Below are 19,981 nucleotides of genomic sequence, written 5' to 3'. Positions count from 1 at the left end.
TTAGTCGTGTCCGACACGTAGCGACCCCATGGGATCACAAAGAGTTGGATACAACTGAGTGACTTTCACTTAATAATAATAATACCATTTATTAAGTGCAGAGAATCCGGAAATGTTTAAGTTACTAGAGGATCTCCTTGTCTATTGAGGAAAGACACAAAAAACCATGATAGGTACCCCCAACAAAGGGTTAAAAAGCACATGATTGGGGCCATCAAGTCCGGGTCTCAGTCTTGAGCAGGTAATTTCACCTTTCCATGTAAGTAAGAGAGCATACTTACTCAGAATCTCCCTCGTAAAGTTGTAGTAAAGGTGAAATGAAATAACATACCTAAAGCACTTACAATTTGCTGCTATTCTGATACAGTGTCATAATTATTATAATAGAAATATGTACAAATGTGTGAACGTGAATTGGAGTAGTGATAACAGAGATTGGAGAGGAGAGGATGAATTTAAAAGGAAGAGTCAATAAGAGTTTTGGTAACTTTTGGAATGTGAAGGGAAAGTCAGATATCAGCCTTTATGCCAAAATTTCTGGCTTGGGAAAAAGTCAGCTGGGAAGTGTCATTGAGTTTGAGGTGCTTCAGTGAGTGTAGGTAATCAGACCACAACTGTGGGAGCCTCCTGATTTCTTGGTGACCTTTGGAGACCAAAAGTGATGTAAAGAGTCTGTGGAAATTATTTTGAGAACTGGATCAGATCTGAGTGGGAGTCAGTGCATAAAGAAAATGAAATTAAGGTTTTCCAAACTCTCATACTGTATTCTTATTTTCTATCCCAGAAACCATCAGAATAGACTTGAATTTGGAGTTGGTGATAAAATTTGTTGTACCAAGAATGCATATCTCTCAGAGTTACTCCCTGAAAATACCTTCAACAGTCCACGAAATAATGAATTAAAAGCTAGTGGTAAAGACTTTAATGGTGGTACTCCTGGTTTTGCTAAAAATAAGCATGACTTTGAAAGTGGTACTCGACTCTGCAACGGAGAAATATTTTTTATAACAGCGGTAGGTGATAACAAAAAAATAGTACCTTTTTACCTCTGAGGGATAGATTTGGTTTTCTTTTTATTGCCTGAGGATTGATTCAGAATCTAATCATATGAGAGCTGACAGTTTGCTTCCATAATTTTTTGTTAAGAATTTTTGGCTTTGTATCCATGAGGAATCTTGATTTGTAGTTTGCCAGTGACATCTTTTCTGATTTTATGAGGCCAACTAATGCTGGCCTCATAAAATTAGTTGGGAAATGTTCCTTTCTCTTACATTTTCTGGGAGACTTTGTGAAAAAACAAATTTTTAATAAGTTTGAAGTGCTCAAGTAACAAAACCAAGGGACAAGTGACATTATATTATGTTTTACAAAGCAACATTTCCGTGGTTGCTGCTTAAATATAGAAGCTGTAGAAGTGGTCTCCTTGAATTTGCCCTCATTGTATAAACACCTTTGTAAAGTTAAAGTTTATTCTTTAAAATTTGTAAAGAAAAGTGAACTCTTTGCCAAAAATATATGCAGACTTATACAATCACTGCAAGAAGTAAAATGCATAGTCTTCAGAGTAAGAACAGCAACACAGACTGTTCTCCGAAGAGTCAAATTAAGGTTAAATTTCAATGACCAAAAACTTTCACTTATGTTTATTAAAGTATTTGGGTGTGTCTGTATTCAATTGGTGCTCAAGCGTAGATTTTAAGCTTTTTGAAATTCTTAACAATGATTCATGCTATTTTATTCATAAGGTGCTTGCATTTTATGTTCAATCCCAAATAGACCTTTGCAGAGTATGTATTAGAAAACATAAAGAGCAGTTATTTGTTTTGGTGACAGGATAAAACTGATGTAACTGTTGGAAAGAAAAGATTTTTGACCATTAATAATATGGCTGGCCTGGAAGTAACTGTGGATTTTGGGAAACTAATGCAATATTGTCACATAAAACATGCATGGGCAAGAACGATTCATACTTTTCAGGTAAGAGAGGACTTTTATAAAATGATTTAAATAGCTTGCCAAGATGGAGTACATTGCATTATTTTCTTCCTAATTTTTATTGCTTTTATTATTTTTTTAAATTAGTAAACAAAATACACAATAGCACAGAAACTACTGTACAGACACTAACGTTTTGCTCGTTCTGCTTCAGAGCTCTCTATATTTTCCAGATCTAAGACACTGTAGTTAAAGCCTCATTCTGCAGGTCGTCTTCCTCTGTCTCCCGGGAGAGGGATCAGGACCAGGAGGACTAAATTTCCCTCTTGCTCTGTCTCCAGTGTGACTTGGCATGGCACTTTTACTTCAGTTCAGTTCAGTTCAGTCGCTCAGTCGTGTCCGACTCTTTGCGACCCTGTGAATCGAGCACACTAGGCCTCCCTGTCCATCACCAACTCCTGGAGTTCACTCAAACTCATGTCCATCAAGTCGGTGATGCCATCCAGCCATCTCATCCTTTGTCGTCCCCTTTTCCTCCTGCCCCCAATCCTTCCCAGCATCAGGGTCTTTTCCAGTGAGTCAACTCTTCGCATGAGGTGGCCAAAGTATTGGAGTTTCAGCTTCAGCATCAGTCCTTCCAATGAAGACCCAGGACTGATCTCCTTTAAAATGGTCTGGTTGGATCTCCTTGCAGTCCAAGGGACTCTCAAGAGTCTTCTCCAACACCACAGTTCAAAAGCATCGATTCTTTGGCGCTCAGCTTTCTTCACAGTCCAACTCTCACATCCATACATGACCACAGGAAAAACCATAGCCTTGACTAGACGGACCTTTGTTGGCAAAGTAATGTCTCTGCTTTTTAATATGCTGTCTAGGTTGGTCATAACTTGCCTTCCAAGGAGTAAGCGTCTTTTAATTTCATGGCTACAGTCACCATCTGCAGTGATTTTGGAGCCTAGAAAAACAGTCATATACTGTTTCCACTGTTTCCCCATCTATCTGCCATGAAGTGATGGGACCGGATGCCATGATCTTAGTTTTCTGAATGTTGAGCTTTAAGCCAACTTTTCACTCTCCTCTTTCACTTTCATCAAGAGGCTCTTTAGGTCTTCTTCACTTTTCTGCCATAAGGGTGGTGTCATCTGCATATCTGAGGTTATTGATATTTCTCCCGGCAATCTTGATTCCAGCTGGTGCTTCTTCCAGCCCAGCGTTTCTCATGATGTACTCTGCGTAGAAGTTAAATAAGCAGGGTGACAATATACAGCCTTGACGTATTCCTTTTCCTATTTGGAACCAATCTGTTGTTCCATGTCCAGTTCTAACTGTTGCTTCCTGACCTGCATACAGGTTTCTCAAGAGGCAGGTCAGGTGGTCTGGTATTCCCATCTCTTCAAGAATTTTCCACAGTTTATTGTGATCCACACAGTCAAAGGCTTTGGCATAGTCATTAAAGCAGAAATAGATGTTTATCTGGAACTCTATTGCTTTTTCGATGATCCATCGGATGTTGGCAATTTGATCTGTGGTTCCTCTGCCTTTTCTAAAACCAGCTTGAACATCTGGAAGTTCTGTAGGAGCCATATAAAGGAGTTAGGACTTCTTTGAGAGCCCAGGGAGCCATTAATGGGTTTTAAGCAAAATCTGATGTGGCTGGATTTGCATTTAACAGATGTGGCTGCTTGGAGGACAGTGTATTGCAGTAATGTGGGTACGGGGAGACTGATTACGAAGCTGTTAAATTTTTCTCAGTGAGACTTATAGGATACTTAAGAACTCAGCTAAGTTTAGGTAGACATTTACCTGTTTAGGAAAACACAATATAAAGTACAAGGGCAGGGTGTTGGTGCTGTATGTCTGGCAAATGTATTTAGCTTTTGTAGAAATAAGTGTCATTTAAATTCATTTCTGAGATTCAGCAGCATTAGAAGGAAATGTTTATCAAACTTTTATGATCTGAAGTGTTGATTCAAACTCTCTATGTCCAGGAAGGTGGAAGTGTTTGGTGTGTATGGGGTTTGTTTTTAAGTGCAAATCTGTATTTTCTACATGCTTCATCTTGTTCTTTGTCTCTCCACAATTCCCCTTTCAGCAGAGGAATGTGGGAGCATTGGGAGAGAGAATGGTTCTAACCCTTTCTTAGTCTACATTTGCACTGAAAACATAGGTGTTAAGGATAGCCACAGTTTGATATTGTTTTCTTGAAATTGTTTTCTCACAGTTACTTGGTGACATTGGGCATTTTTCTGGCCTATACAGTACTTGGTTGGCTAAACTCCAAAATCAAAGGTTTATCGTTCCATTTTTTTATCTTGATAAACGTATCAATAATAAATGGTTCAACATTGGAAAAATATGGAAAGTGGAAGAAAAAAAATCATCCATAGGTTTAACAGACTGGTTAAATTTTTGGTAGAATTTCCTTCCTGTTTTATTTATCTTGTTTTTGTTACATATTTATGTTCACTTTGTATTTTTTAGATCAGAATAATTTTATTTTGTGTTACATGGTTGTGATCATTTTTATACATATGTCTCCAGTTTTTAAAAATTTTGTTATATTGTAAAGCATCTTTGATATTGCAACATATATAGATACTTGATGTAGAAAAATAAATATGTTCACCTGTATTTGTCTATCTGTTGTCCTGTTCCTGGATATTTCAGGTGTGTGCTTCTGTTATATAAGTAACATACATAAAGCCCATACAGCCATTTCAAATCCTTTTATTAGGGAAGCTTTAGCACTGCATGCACTTTGAAGTCTATTGCTGGGTTTCTATAAACCAGTTGTGGGTCTCTGACACCTAAACTTAGCAGCATAGTTAGAAAGTGGGAATTCTGGGATAATTAATAAAATGGAACACCTCAGGGGGATTCATCTGAGTACTCTGGCCGGGTTGAATGCGCTTGAGAGCAGTTGGAGGACTTGTCTCCTTTCTACCTTTTGTAGACTGTCCGGGAAGTGAACCCCTTATGCGGTAGTAAGACTGCCCCATGCGTTCTTTCCTCTCAGGGGTCGGAGGAGAAGACAGTCGTGTACGTGGTGGGGAAGGCGGGCCGCCAGCACTGGCAGCACGTGTACACCGCCGTGACCCGGGGCCGCTGCCGGGTGTACGTCATCGCAGAAGAGTCTCAGCTTCGGAGTGCCATCACGAGAAAGAGCGTTCCTAGGAAAACGCGTTTAAAACATTTTCTGCAAAACAAACTTTCCAGGAGCTGTACATCTCCAGCAGAGTTTGCTTCCTCATCAAAGCACCTTGAAGACAGCAGGAGACCCGGCACACAGCCGTCAGCATCTCCACTCTCTACGGTCACAGCTGACACGGTGACAAATGACAGCCCCAGAAGCGGGGACTCTGTGGCCGATGACATGCTGCTTGCCTTTGCTGAAGGATGGGAGTTATCTTCACATGATGAAGTGGATGCAACTGAGGATCCGTCACAACTGAGAGGCTCCAAAAGAACATGTGGCTCGAATGATGCTGAAAGTCCAAGCAAAATTCTTATGGTAGGACCGATATTCAGGTTTTATTTAAATATTGCTGGCCTCAGTGTGCTTATAAATGACTGTGTATTTTTATTATGGCTACATAGTGCTGCAGGACTTAAAAAACAACTGTTCCTCTCACGCCTGTCAGATTTCCATTCTACTTCTATATCCAGTTGAATCTTGGTTTGATCTTGGTTGGATGATTCTCCCTCTGCTTGAGGCTGGCACTCTGGATCGTGTTGATGGATTGATGAGTGGGGCTGGCATGCCAGGAGGCTCTTCCTAACCTTCCATCACCTTCTTTGCTCATCTTCCTCATCACCTTCCCCTCCCTTCCATAGGTGTGATCTCACTTTGTTCCTCACAGCTCCATTGAAGTGGCTGGTCCCAGTCATCATCTTGCCAACTTCAGAGGTCTTTTCTTAGGTCTCATTCTTGACTTTTCCCCCTGACAGTCAATATTTTTAACTGCAATTGCTATTTCCATGTTTCCTTCTCTTGGTTTCAGTGTTCTCTGATTTAATACTTCCCCTCTGTCTCTGGCTCATCTTCCCTTCATTTCTTCACTCCATTTCTTCTTCTTCTTGGACCAGAGACATCTTTCCAAGGTTCAGTTCTCTTTTCCCTTGAGAACTGATCTTGTTCTCAGTTTTAGCTGTAATCTTTGCGTTAGTGATTTGTTCAGCAAATAGTTTTCAGCTGTCAACTACATTCCAGGTACTGGGAATTCATGCCTAGGTGGCCTGTGGTGGAGATGGACAGGCTGTGTAAGAAATTTGGTATTTCAGTAAATGTTTCACCAAGCTAAGTGTTTCACTGAATACTGTTAATGCGGAAGAGGTGGTAATGAACCACCCTCCTAAACCCTGCCCCCCCACCCCAAATCTATGTATTTGTTCCTGGAGATTGACTTTGGAGCCACAGCCCAGTCTCTTACTCTCTTTTCTAATTTCTCAATTTAAAACATTTATCCGTTTTCCCAGTTGAAATCTTGGAGTCTGTTTAGATTTGCATTGTTTTCACCCTTTACCTCCAGATAGTTGCTGGGTTTATTGCAAAATATGTCTCTTGGGGATTTCTTCCATCTCATTAAGTCTGCGCTGTTTTAGATCTTGACCTTGGATGATTGCTGACCTGGCTGCCTTCCCTTCTCTTGTTCCCATTCTGCTGATGTACCCTATACCCTGTTACCAGATTCACCGCCTAAGTGCTGAGCTCATCGCTTTGTTCAGAAGCCTTCAGTGGCTCTTTAGGACCTGCTGCGTAAATTCCAGGTGCTGTAGCTCAGCATTTGAGGCTTTTCTCTGTTTGATTCCGTCTTTCCCAACATCATTTCTTTCCCCACTATTCCCTTTTTTTTTGTTTGTTTTTTTGCTTTTGTCTTTGTCACTCTAATCTCTACCACATTTAACCAAACGTATTCATGTCTCTTCCTTTTGGTTTTTGTTCTGCAACTTCGCTTGGAAGCCTCCTTCTCTCTGCATCCCCTCATTCAGCATTTAGAAAAAAAAAAGGTAGCTCTTCTGTTGGTCACTGATCTAAGTGGTTTAGAGGGAAAAAAACAGGTTCCTGGCTTCATGGCCATTGCATTGTACCATTTGTTCAAAGGCAACCCATACCAGAGAAAATAAAATTCCCAAGAAACACAGTCTTTGAACACACTTAGATGTTTTTCTGCAAAAACCTTTGATTAGTACAAAATGTTGATATATAAAAGGGTTCAAAAATATGTTCTACTGTTAGCCTACTATAACTTACCCGTAATACTTTAGCATTTTCTCAAAAAAAGATTTATAGCTCTGTCATCAGAGGATATGAACTAAATGAAGCAGCCAACAAAATTAAGAAAATCCTGGGACATGGAACCTGGAGGTTTAACATGCATGCACAATTTCAGCAAAGCTTTATCTGCTTCTTATAATATATTTCCAAATTTTGACTTGAAGGAAACCTTAAGCCATGAAATCACACCATAAAAATATACAAGCTCATATTAGAAATATTTACCTCTTTAGTGAATATAAACTGAAAACTTACAACAATGTTTTCATTGTACTAATCAAAGGTTTTTGCAGAAAAACATCTAAGTGTGTTCAAAGACTGTGTTTCTTGGAAAGTATGTTGCAGTAGCTGGGCATACCATGTGAACGTCTCCCTGAATTGGTCCTGAGAGTCATGTGTGCACTAAAACTGCTGTTGCTACAGGGGAAGCCTTGCTTAAAGAAAAGCTTATGTGATATGTAAATTTCAGGATAGCATCAGTTTGTTTCTGAGAGATTAGAAAATGTTTTAAATTATATAATTAATGTCTTCTTTTGTAACATTCATACTGAAGATTTTTTTTGAACATTTTAAGTTAAACAGATTCTATTTCTTTTTTCAAGTTTCTATACTTGGCTTAAGCAAGCCTGATTTGAGTAAGGGTCTTGATTTTGCTGTTATGTTCTGTTAGTTTTGGCATGAATATACTAAAGCTTTTTTTTCTAGCATGTGTTTTCCCCTCTTTGGTTCTCTTTGTATTTACTACTTTTCTCTTTTTCTTCTGTTTTTTTTTTTTTCTCTCTGTTGTTTTTGTTCTGTTTTGGTGTTTTGTTCCTGTCTTCATTGTTTCAGGTATTTCTTTCCCCCTCTGGATTCCCCACGGGCTGGATCGAGATGGTCCAGTTATGCCCAGCTCCTTCCTCCTCCTCCTCCTCCTCTGGTAGAGCACTCTTGCGATGCTGACACTGCCAGTCTCCAGTATCCTCACCCTCGCAGACGATCTCTCTCTCGGCCTCTTAATCCCTTACCTGAGAATGAAGGGGTTTAAAAAACACTGATATAACAGTTAAAGGCCTTATTCAAGTGCTTGTAAATGCTTTCATTCCTGGCTTTTTGTTTTTCTTTCAGAAGATGTTTCTAATTTAGGGCGTGTCTTGCATGTATTACAACCAAAACATGGTGTTTGGAACCTAAATGTGTTTGTGCTTTTGCATCAAAGGAATATTTGTTTCATTGGTTGATAACCTTTGATGAAATAATGAGACGTGTACACACAACATTAACTGTGAGTTACACACAAATGGTTGACTTCAAAGTGCCTGTTCTGTACATTTTATTTTGAACTGTTATGGTGTTAAGTTTCTTATGGTTTGTCATACTGGTTAATGTGAAAGCATATCATAAAGTTCATCTTGCCTTTGAGACATATTAAAAACTGTTTTTGATTTTTTAGGCTAATGTTGCAACTGACTAGTTTGTAAAATAAATCATTCCTGTGTATAAAGCAGCAAAACATAATAAGACTGGTCTTTTTTTTTCTTTTAAAGAAAACTGCCTTTCACTACTTGGAATTACTGTTTAAAGCTTTTGTAATTATTCTCCAAGTAGATTATTTAATAAAATATATTTTTAAATTAAAAAAAAAAAAATTCCCAGATTAAGAAAGATCCTATAAAGAAAATACAGGTGATGAGGTAGGCAGTGGTCAGTAGGGGTTAAAGGGGCAGGAGGTGGTCCTGGGCCATGAAGGTCTGCTAAGTCCTCTCTGAGGAGGTGATGTTTGAGCTGAGCACTAAAGGACGCAAATAAGCCAGCCAGGTGGGGCTCCAAGGAAGAGTGTCCTAGGCAGAGGGTGTAGAAGATGCAAGGCCTGAAAAGGAATGACTTCATTAGAAGAGGAAGAGAGACTTGTGTGCCTAGTGAGTGAGAAAGAGAGAATATGTGATGTTAAAGAGATAGGCAGAACCACGGAAGGCAGCTAGGATTTTATTCTGCTTGCAGTGGGAATCCATTGCTGGGCTTTTAGCAAAGGTATAATACCATCTAATGTATGCTTGACAACCATCCCTCCAGCTGCTATGGAGAGTGACCTGGGGAAAGGAAGGTGGAAGGAAGACCAGTGAGCCCAGGGAGAGCAGTGAAAAAGCAGGGAAGGGGATGGAAAGTGGTTGGATTCTTTTTTTCCTTTAATTTGGCTGCACTGTACAGTATGTGGGATCTCAGCTCCCACAGGGAGCAGGAAACAGACCCGTGGCCCCTGCATTGGAAGTGCTGAGTCTTAACCACTGGACTGCTCGGGAAGTCCCCAGTGGTTGGAGTCTTGATACCCATTGAAGATGGGGTCTGTCTGACTTGTTGATTGGATGTGAGGGGGTAAAACAAACAGTAACCCTGGATTTCTGCGTGAAGCAACTTGGTGAATTGTATTGCCGTTTCTTGAGATAGTAGACATGAGGAGAACTGGGTTTGGGGAAATGAAGAGATCTCTTTTGACATGTTGTGTTCAGGTTATCAATTAGATGTATATGTGGATTTATTGAGAAAGGCAGTGGTTGGTAGAGAAGTTTAGAGCCTCAGGGTAGGTTAGGAAGTTGTTCAGTCATTAAGTCATGTCTGACTCTTTTGCAACTCCATAGACTGTAGCCCGCCAGGCTCCTCTGTCCATGGGATTTCCCAGGCAAGAATGCTGGAGTGGGTTGCTGTTTCCTTCTCCAGGCAACCTTTCTGACCCAGGGCTCGAACCCATGTCTCCTGCATTGGCAGGTGGATTCTTGACCACTGAACCACCAAGAAAGCCCAAAATGTCCAGTTAGGAGTCATTAGCATATAATGGTGGACTAGTTTGAGGAGACACCACAGGTAGAAGAGGAGACCTTAAGACTTTTTTTGGTTGGATACTCCTAACTTTCAGAGATCTGGCAGAGAAGGAGGAACTGGCAAAGGAGACTGAAAAGAAGTATGAGTGAGAGAGAAGGGAGACTGAAGTGGTGGGGAGGGGACGAAAGCCTGCCTAGAGTGGCGTGGTCAGGGACTAGGAGGTGAGGGAGTAACGGGAAAAGTAGAGCCAGGGCTCTAGAAGAAGGTTTCTATGAAAAGAAGCAGAGAGAGTTATATGTGGATGGAGGACTCATGGTCAAGGAAAGCTTTATTGGTTTAATTATTTTTGGAGGATCCTGGAATATTAATGGAATGGTTCAATGGAAAACAAGAAATTCATGATTGAGAGAGAGGGGATCATTGCAGGAATGGAGTCCTGAAGTGGGTGAGATGCGGACAGTCCAGAGCGTGAGCAGATAGGATTGGGAACAGGGGCTCCTTCTTCCACTGCACTTGAAGGGAAGGAGTGCAGTGCGTTGTTGGGCTGTGTGGAGGGAAGATGAAGCAGCTCTTGTCGGGTTGCCTTCTCCCGTCCTTTCTCTTCCCTCGCAGAGTCCAGCTCAGTTTCCGGTTTGTTCCTAAAGTGGCTGGGCGGCACAGTACGCCCCCTGTGCTGCAGAGTCCAGCTCAGTTTCTGGTTTGTTCCTGAAGTGGCTGGGCGGCACAGTACGCCCCCTGTGCTGCAGAGTCCAGCTCAGTTTCTGGTTTGTTCCTGAAGTGGCTGGGCGGCACAGTACGCCCCCTGTGCTGCAGAGTCCAGCTCAGTTTCTGGTTTGTTCCTGAAGTGGCTGGGCGGCACAGTACGCCCCCTGTGCTGCAGAGTCCAGCTCAGTTTCTGGTTTGTTCCTGAAGTGGCTGGGCGGCACAGTACGCCCCCTGTGCTGCAGAGTCCAGCTCAGTTTCTGGTTTGTTCCTGAAGTGGCTGGGCGGCACAGTACGCCCCCTGTGCTGCAGAGTCCAGCTCAGTTTCTGGTTTGTTCCTGAAGTGGCTGGGCGGCACAGTACGCCCCCTGCGCTGCAGAGTCCAGCTCAGTTTCTGGTTTGTTCCTGAAGTGGCTGGGCGGCACAGTACGCCCCCTGCACTGCACTTGGAGCCGCTGTCTGCTTGACTCTTGAGGACAGCGTTTGTATCACATGACTGCTCATCACATGATAACACTTTAAAAATGCACAGCGATTAAAATGTAAACTGAGTATGGCAGGGAAGCCTCTTTTAAAAAAAAGAAATCAGACCTCCAGCGTATTCTTTTAGGTTCATGCTCAAAGTCCTACTTGTTCTTGTAGTGCTCCCTCCTTGCTTTAAGAATTCCTTTGAGAATCACTTTTAGAGACAGTAAAAGATCCTTTTGAATGTTTATAAGGGAAGCAAACTTCTACTGAGACCTCTTTTGGTTTTTAGAAATAATCCAAAATCATTTGTTTCCTAGTTTTAGAAGTTAGACGATCCAAGTCAGTGATGCTGTTTTGTGTAAAAAAGATGGGATTGTAAAGTACCTCCAAATGTAGTTCTTACACAAGCTTAAGAATTGCTTTATGTGCCAGCAGCAGACTTGTTAAGGGGAGTCTTTAGGCTTCCAACATGGTGACAAGAAGGGGCTGCTGTGGGAACTCAGAGGAGAAAGTGTTAATGTAACCTGCCTTTACCAGGCTGAGCTCTAAAGGAAACTTCTCTACTTCTGAGCCTGCATGGATGTGAGATCTTCAAAAATTCTCGAACAGGGTGCCCCACAAAAGGCTCTCTAAGGCATATTAGAGAACAACAGGTATGGAATAGCGTGGGTGGAACACGGCATACAAATAAGAAGTTGAGCTGAGGACACTTGGGAAAGAGACCAAGGCTCTTCTAAAGAGATTGTATATTCTACTGATTGCAGTGGAGAGCACTGGAAGCATTTTAAAAGCTCTGTCAATTGAAATTTATGAAGCTGACTTTGCAGTTCAGTGGATATGGTTAGGGAGAGACTAGGGACTGAGTTCCCAGCAAAAAGATCATTTCAGTAGGTTGGGCAAAATGACTAGGTTCTAAAGAGGTAGCAGAGATGCTAAGGGATAGAGTCAGTGGGCATAATGGACAGTTGTAGGTAAGGTTGAACCCGAGGATGATTCCTAGGCTTCTGCCTTGGACATCTGGGTGGCTCCAAATAACATTAACCAGAATTGGGAAAAGAGGTGGTTCCAAGTAACGTTAACCAGAATTGGGAAAAGAGGCCAAAGGACAGGTTTTATGTGGAAAGTGATGAAAGTGGACATGGCAGAAAAAAGGTTTTTTTTTTCTTCTTCAAAGCAGTAAGATCACTGCTGATATGGTTTCATTTGGTGTGCATGCTCAGTCGCTAAGTTGTGTCCAACTCTTTGCGACCCCATGGACTGTATCCTGCCAGGCTCCTGTGTCCTTGGGATTTTCCAGGCAAGAATACTGGAGTGGGTTGCTATTTCCTTTTCCAGGGAGTCTTCCTGACCCAGGGATCAAACCCAAGTCTCCTGGATCTCCTGCTTTGGCAGGTGGATTCATTACCACTGAGCCACCTGGGAAGCCTCTGTTTCATTCTGTACTGGAGATCGACTGGCTGAGATTGAATTTTCATCTCAGCTAAAAATACTTAAAAAAAAAAAAAAAATTAACTGTGTTACCTCTTACAGAGACCCTGGGATAAATAAAGCTTTTGACCTGGAGCAGAAAACAGGCAATTCCTAGGAAAGAAAGAATCTTTTTCTAAAAGTTTCTGCTTTTTCTTTCTTAGCACCAATGTTGGAGGGAGGAATCACGGTTTGTATGATGGTGCAGAGAGAAATTGGCAGCACTGTTTATCTTCAGTTTTGAGCTTGCCAAGGCTGTTAAGCTGAGGGGGAGGCTAGTGTCACAAAAGGTGTGTGAGCACAAAGAGTAACGGCAGGGGCTGCCAGGCTGGCTGTTAGCGCTGCATGGTGGCCGCAGCACCAACAAAGCTGTCTGCCTGAAAAGGATCCGTGTCTCACATGCTTTGCCAGAAGTATGTGGCATTTGCAAGAATCCCTAGAAACAAGGAAACTAGAATTCAAGCATCAGGACTGATAAGTTAAGGACTTCTCATGTTTTGTAATAATACACTTCCAGGTGCATCGAGATGTGTCATTTGTAAAAGATCAAATTCAATGACAAGGGCTGCCCGCATTCTCCTCCTTCATATTCACATTGCTGCCTAAGAGCCACGTCTTTAAACTCGACACATACCAATGACTGAAATGCCCAAGCCTGTCCCTCCTAGATGAAAACTTTTGCTTTTTCATCAATTCGTAGCTCTGAGTTTTTAAAAGAATCTTCAAAGAAAATGTTGACCTGTTTTTTTCTTCTTCTTCTTTTGCCTAGCCTCCCACCAGGGAACAAAAAAAAGGGGGGGGGGGGGACAAAAACAAACCTTAAAATAAAAACATATATGTAAAATACTGCTAAATTTTATCTATTTAAAGCATTGATTTCCAGAATTTTTTGAAAGCAAGTGACACTTTCACTTAAAAGTTAGGAAAGATGTCATATAGTCCCTGAATAAAGATAGTCCTTGTATTACTCAGCATTCCTTAGAGACACAGAACCAATAGGGTGTGTGTCTGTATCTGTCTATCTAATCTGTCTAATCTATCTTTTGGGATTTATTTTAAGGAGTTGGCTCATGCCATTGTCAGGGCTGGTGATGGTAGAGTCCAAAATGTGCAGGTAGGCTGGCCGAGAGGTCACTCAGAGAAGAGTTAATTTCATGGTGCTCTACTGCAGAAATCCTTCCTTGGGGGAGATCAATTTTTTCTGTTTAGGCTTTGATTGGATAAAGCCCACCTATGTACACTTTGGAGGGTAACCCATTTTACTTAGTCCACTGATTTAACTGTTAGTCTCAAGTAAAAAATACTTCCCCAGAAACATGTAGAACAGTATTTGGCCAAATATTAGGGTACTGTGGCTTAGCCACATTGACGCATAAAATTAACTATCACAGTTGTCTAAACTGAACAGATTCAGCAAGATGAATGATGAGTTGACTTTTATTCTTCTCTGTCTCTGTGGTGGTGAATCTTTTTCATGACTGTACTGGCCCACTGACTAGTGCTTGGGAATACTAATAGTACCACGAGCGCACTTGTGTAGTTGCGGTGTTTCAGCTTAACCACACCTATGGCTGGCATCATGGACGGGCATCCTGGGCAGTCGGTCATACAGGGCTTCCTGCTTAGAAGGAACCCTGTGCTTGCAATGTTCTCTGCTTGTCATCTTGAAATTCCTAGTTTTTGAACAAGGGACCCACATTTCAATTTTTTTTGATTATGTATTTATTAGGCCGTGTCAGGTCTTTGTTGCTGTGTGCGCGCTCTCTCTGGTTGTGGCGAGCGGGCGCTACTCCGTGTTGCCGTGCTTGGGCTTCTCGTGTTCTCTTGTTGCGGACCACAGGCTCTAGGCACGTGGGCTTCAGCAGTTGTGGCTCACAGGCGTAGTTGCCCTGTGGCATCTTCCCAGACCATAGATTGAACCCGTGTCCTCTGCATTGGCAGGTGGATTCCCACCCACTATACTACCAGGGAAGTCCGCCCACATTCTTTTACTTCTGCACTGCCAAAGTATGTGGTGGACCCTGTCCACACTTTTTGAAGTTAGACACATGTACTTATTCAGCGAATAGTCACTTCTGTATGCCAGTCCTGGAGGTGGGGACTGGGGTTTTCACAATAAGCCTGAGCAGAATGACAACTGATTGTTCCGGTGTGCTCAAGAAGTGAGAAAATGTATGAAGTTCCTGAGAAGCAGTCAGAGGGAATAGAAGTACATAGGGTAGACCAACTACATTTCTATAAAACTAACGTTATTTTTATTGTTCCAACAGGTGGAAGAATCATCTCCACAAGTGTCTTCTAAGCTTCAGAATCTGAGACTAAATAGTTTAACCCCCAAGCAACTTTTCAAATCCACAAATAATCAAGAAACTTAGTTTTATTTCAGATTGCTCAAAATAATTGTCTGTTTTTTCCATGCAATACAAAATGAAATCATGGCTTCAAAGGATTAAGACAAAAGAGGACGTCTGTTAACGAGTTCTATTTTAAGGTATTTGTAGTAGCAACTGTTTTCAGTTTATTTGTCAAAGAAAATCTTAATGATATTGACATCTGTCATCAGGAGAACTGGTAGCACTGGTCATATATGATGGAAAAATATGTTATATATGTATTTTTAAAAACTCTGTACTTTCGTGTTCAGTTGCTCAGTTGTGTCTGACTCTTTGCAGCCCCATGGACTGTATATCCTGCTAGGCTCTTCTGCCCATGGAATTTTAAAAGTGTTTTAAAATTGTTTTATTTTTAGAATAATGCCTTATTAACTTCCATCATCATTGTGGGTGATCTTTGCTAATGGGTTGAAGCAATGGTAAAGATAAACTAATTATATCTCTTAAATTATTAACACAGATTCTAGGGTATTTTTATGTACTTTAAACTGGTCACGTCACAAGGTTGCCATTTGCTCCATCACTGCTGCCTGGGTCTTCTAGGTACACTTTCCTAGAAATTCCTTCTGAGCAGGAATTTCATTGGTTTTTGTATAATTTAAGATATAATGTGCATCGTGTTGGTTTAATACTTCTATATTGCAATATTACCACTGTAGCATTAACATATCTATCATGTCACACTATTATCATTTCTTATCGTTTTAAAAATATTACACTTTGAAGATATTTTTTCTCTCAGAGTGATTCGATTTTTTTTTTTTTTTGAGAGTTTTCTGTATTTCCCTTCTCCAATGGAATCATACAATATATGGTCCCTTGTTACTGACTTCTTTGACTTAGAATAATGTTTTCAGACTTCATCCACATTGTAACATGTAACAGTGATTCATCTCTCTCTCAAGATTAAAAAAAATGATGTGCAAAGAACTAGCATTATTTCTTTTATTGGCTAATATGTCTTGAATAATTCATTTAAGAAGTATCACTCCATCCAACTTGATGAAGCCTATATCCCTGACCATGCTGATTTGAGCTGATGTTGTGAGATCAGGAACCATGGCTGAATTTTTGCAAGTGGCTCTAGGAGAGCTGCTAATAACCCTTCTTGCTTTCAGTAGTGCCTGAGGCAAATCCCTTCATTTCTTTCTATTACCAAATATTCCATTGTTTGGATGTGGTACATTGAATTTATCCATTCATTAGTGGTTGTTTCCTCTGTTTGGCTATCATAAATAACGCTGTGTACAAGGTTTCGTACAGGTATATATGCTCATTTCTTTTAAGTATATACCTTGCTGTGGAATTGCTGGGTCATATGGTAACTCTGTTTAGCTTTGAGGAACTGCTAGACTTTTCAAGGCAGCTGTACCATTTTATGTTGACACCAGCAGGGTGTGAGGGTTCCAGTTTCTTCATTCTCTCTAACATTCATTATTACCTGACTTTTTAACTGGAGCCGTCCTAGTGGATATGAAGTGACATATCACTATGGCTTTGATTTGCATTTCCCTGTGACTAATGATGTTGATCATCTTTTCATGTGCTCACTGGCCATGTGTATGTCTTCTTCAGGGATGTGTCTGTTCAGATCGTTTGTCCACTTACAAATTGGGTTATTTTTCTTTTTATTATCTAGTATGAGTTCTTTATATAGTCTGTATACCAGTCTTACTAGAAACATTATTTGCAAAAAATTCCCCATTTTGTAGATCTTATTTTCACTTTATGGTATCCTCTGAAACACAAGTTTCTAACTGTGATAATGTCTAATGTATGTATTTTTGTTATTGTTATTATTATTTGTGCTTTTGGTGCTATATCTGAAAAACCATTGCTTATCCATTATGAAGACTTCTGTTTTTTCTTCTAAGAGTTAAATAGTTCTAGGTCTTCCATTTAACTCTGATTCATTTTGAGTTAATTTTTTTATATGGTGGAGTAAGAGCCCACCATAAGAAAAATGTGTCTCTTGTAAAAGTCTTTTTTAAAAGTCTGTTTTGTCTGATACAAGTGTTGCTACTCTGACTTTTTCTTCCTTTTTCCATTTGCATGGCATGTCTTTTTCCACCCTCTCACTTCTAGTCTCTCTCTGACTTTTGATCTAAAGTGAGTCTCTTGTAGGCATCATATATACAGGTCTTATTTTTATAACCATTCAGGCAGTCTGTGTCTTCTGATGGAGCATTTAGTCACATTACACTTAAGATAAGCATTGATGTGTATGTTTTGTTGCTGTTTTGTTAGTTGGTTCAGAAGGTCTGTTTCTCCTCCTTTTGTTTTCTTATGATGTAATGACTATTTTTAGTGTTCTTTTGGACTGCTTTTTTTGCATGTATATCTAGTATCGAGTTTTGGTTTGCTGTTACCCTAGGATTTTCATATAGCAGTCTGTATATAAATGTGATTGTTTTAAGTGGCTGATCTCTTCATTTCAAATGCATTTTAAATACTCCTCCTTGCATTTGTACTCTCCTCCCCTCATGATTACTGTTTTTGATACCATATTTTACATCTAATTGTATTTTGTGTCCTTTAACTGCTTATTACAGATTCAGGTGATATTACTGTTTTTATCTTTTAATATCTGTACTAGCTTTGTATGTGGATAATCTCCTACCTTTACTGTATATTTATTTGCCTTTACTGGTAGATTGTTTCCCTCCATAATTTTCTTGTTTCTGGTTCTGGCCTTTTCTCTCTTGCCTAGAGAAGTTCCATTAACATTTGTAGTGAAGCTAGTTTTGTTGATGCTGAATTCTTTTATCTTTTGCTTGTCTGTGAAGTTTTTGATTTGTCCATCAAATCTCGATGAGAACCTTGCTGGGCAGGATATTCTTGGTTGTAGATTCTTTTATCACTTTCCGTATATTCTACTACTCCCTTCCAGCCTGTAGTTTCTGCTGAAAAATCAGCATACAGGCTTATGGGAATTCCCCTGTATATTATTTGTTGCTTTTCCCTTGCTGCTTTTAGTATTCACTCTTTAATTTTTGGCATTTTGAGTACAGTGTGTCTTGGTGGGTTTGGTTCTCTTTGGGTTAATCCTGTATGAAGCTTTGTGTTTCCTGGATATGGGTTGACTGTTTCCTTCCCCAGGTTAGGAAGGTTTTCAGCTTTTCTCTTCTTCAAATATTTTCTTCAAGTCCTTTCTCTCTCCTCCTTCTGGCACCCCTATAATGCGAATACTATTGTGTTTAATCTTGTCCCAGAGCTGTCTTAAACTGTCCTTGCTTTTCTTCTTTCTTTTTTCTGATCAGCAGCAGTTACTACTGTCTTCCAGCTCTCTGATACACTCTTTTGTATCATTTAGCCTATTATTGATTCTTTCTAGTGTGTTTTTCGTGTTAGTTGTTATATTCATCTCTGGTTGTTCATTATATTTTCTAATTCTTAGTTAAAAAGTAACTTCGTGCTCTGTGCATCCATTCTTCTCCCAAGTTCTTCAATCATCTTTACACAATTGTTACTCTTCACTGTTTCTTGAGTAGATCACCTATCTCCACCTAGCTCTTCTTGAGTTTTATCTTGTTACTTTGTCTTGAACGTAGTCCTCTGAGGCCTTGTTTTGTCTGTTGCTATTTATATTTTTATGCACGGGGTAGGTCCTTGGAGAAGTGGCATGTGTAGATGTCCTGTGTGTCCCAGCAGTGCACTCCCTTGTCACTGAAGCTGTATTCTCTTGGGGCTCCTTTAGAGGGTTGCATGAATCTTTCTTTTGTGGCTGGCTACGTGGGTGGTATGGTGGGCTTGGTTGGTTCCTAGTCTGGTTGTTTGCCTGGCCTTGCCTTGTGTGTATGCTGCTGCTGGCTGCTCTTTACCTGGGCTTGGTCAGAGTGGCTGGTCTCGGAACCCTAGGGGGCCCTGAGGCTAGTGCTGGCTCACTGGTGGGCTGAGTCAGGGTCCCAAAGACTCTGGGGCTATAGATGCCCACTGACAGGTGAAGCCAGATCCTGGGAGTAGTGCCAAGCTACTAGCAGTTAAGGGATGTTTTCTGGAGTTTGGCTGCAGGGCCCAGAGATCCTAGAATGCATTTTAGATTGTTGTTGGCGGGCCCATTCCTGACTGTGGATCATGGGGTCCAGACTGTCTGGAAGGTTGCATTTGCCTGCTAGTGAGCAGGACGAGGGCCCAGCTAGTCCCAGGGTGGAGTCTGGCCTGTGTTGCAGGATCATAGTTGTCTTCTTTCTGGTGTCTGCACCCTGGTGGGTGAGGCTGGTCTAGAGCACCAGTTTGTGGCCTATTAGGAATCGGGCCACACAGCAGGAGGTGAGTGGTGGGTGAGCGAGCAAAGCTTCCCCTGTATTTATAGCTGCTCCCCATCAGTTGAATTACTGCCTGGGCTCCACTTCCAGTCAGATCAGCAGAAGCATAATAAATGTAATGTGCGTGAGTCATCTCAAACCCGCCCCGTCTGTGGAAAAATTGTCTTCCGTGAAACCTGTCCCTGGTGAGAGAAAGACTGGGGAGTGCTGGTCTAGAGGCTTGTGTGGGCTTCCTGTCAGGAAGGGCTGATGCCTGCCCACTGGTGTATGGAGGCCACTACTGGCCCTTGGTGTGCAGGGCCATTTGTAGGTATATGTCTAGAGGTGGAGTCAGGGTGTCTTTAGGCAGACTGTGCTGTGTCCCTGCTCAGCTAGTTTCTTGGCCCGAGGTGTCCCCAGCACTGGAGCTTGTAGTCTGTTGGGTAGGGCCAAGTCTTGGTGCTGATGATCCAGCACATCAGCTACCAGGAGTGTTCATGCAGTTGAATGTTCCCCAATGTCTGGCACCAGTGTCTGTGTCCACAGCTCACCTCTTCAGGAGTCTACAGAACCAGCAGTAGGTCTGGCTCAGGCTCCTATCAGATTACTGCTTTCACCCTAGATCCTGGTGTGTGTGAGATTTTGTGTGTGCCCTTTGAGAGTGAAGTCTCTATTTCCCAGTCCTGTGAGGCTTCTGCAGT

The 19,981-nt window shown here is 41.2% G+C and overlaps 1 protein-coding gene across 1 annotated transcript in view; it reads left to right on the top strand.

Annotated features, from left to right (window-relative positions):
* HELB (helicase (DNA) B) overlaps positions 1-19,981 on the top strand; it is a 44,504-nt gene extending 24,523 nt beyond the window's left edge. The window contains exons 10-13 of the mRNA XM_010841572.1: positions 785-1,013; positions 1,834-1,977; positions 4,952-5,446; positions 14,914-19,981. Of these exons, the coding sequence (XP_010839874.1) occupies positions 785-1,013; positions 1,834-1,977; positions 4,952-5,446; positions 14,914-15,018 (973 nt within the window). The 3' untranslated portion in view covers positions 15,019-19,981. The remainder of the gene's footprint in view (positions 1-784; positions 1,014-1,833; positions 1,978-4,951; positions 5,447-14,913) is intronic.

Source organism: Bison bison, unplaced genomic scaffold (assembly GCF_000754665.1).
Source record: "Bison bison bison isolate TAMUID 2011002044 unplaced genomic scaffold, Bison_UMD1.0 scf7180017864163, whole genome shotgun sequence".
Lineage (NCBI taxonomy): Eukaryota > Metazoa > Chordata > Mammalia > Artiodactyla > Bovidae > Bison > Bison bison.
Note: the sequence above shows the minus strand (reverse complement) of the source record. Positions and strands in the feature narration are given on the sequence as shown.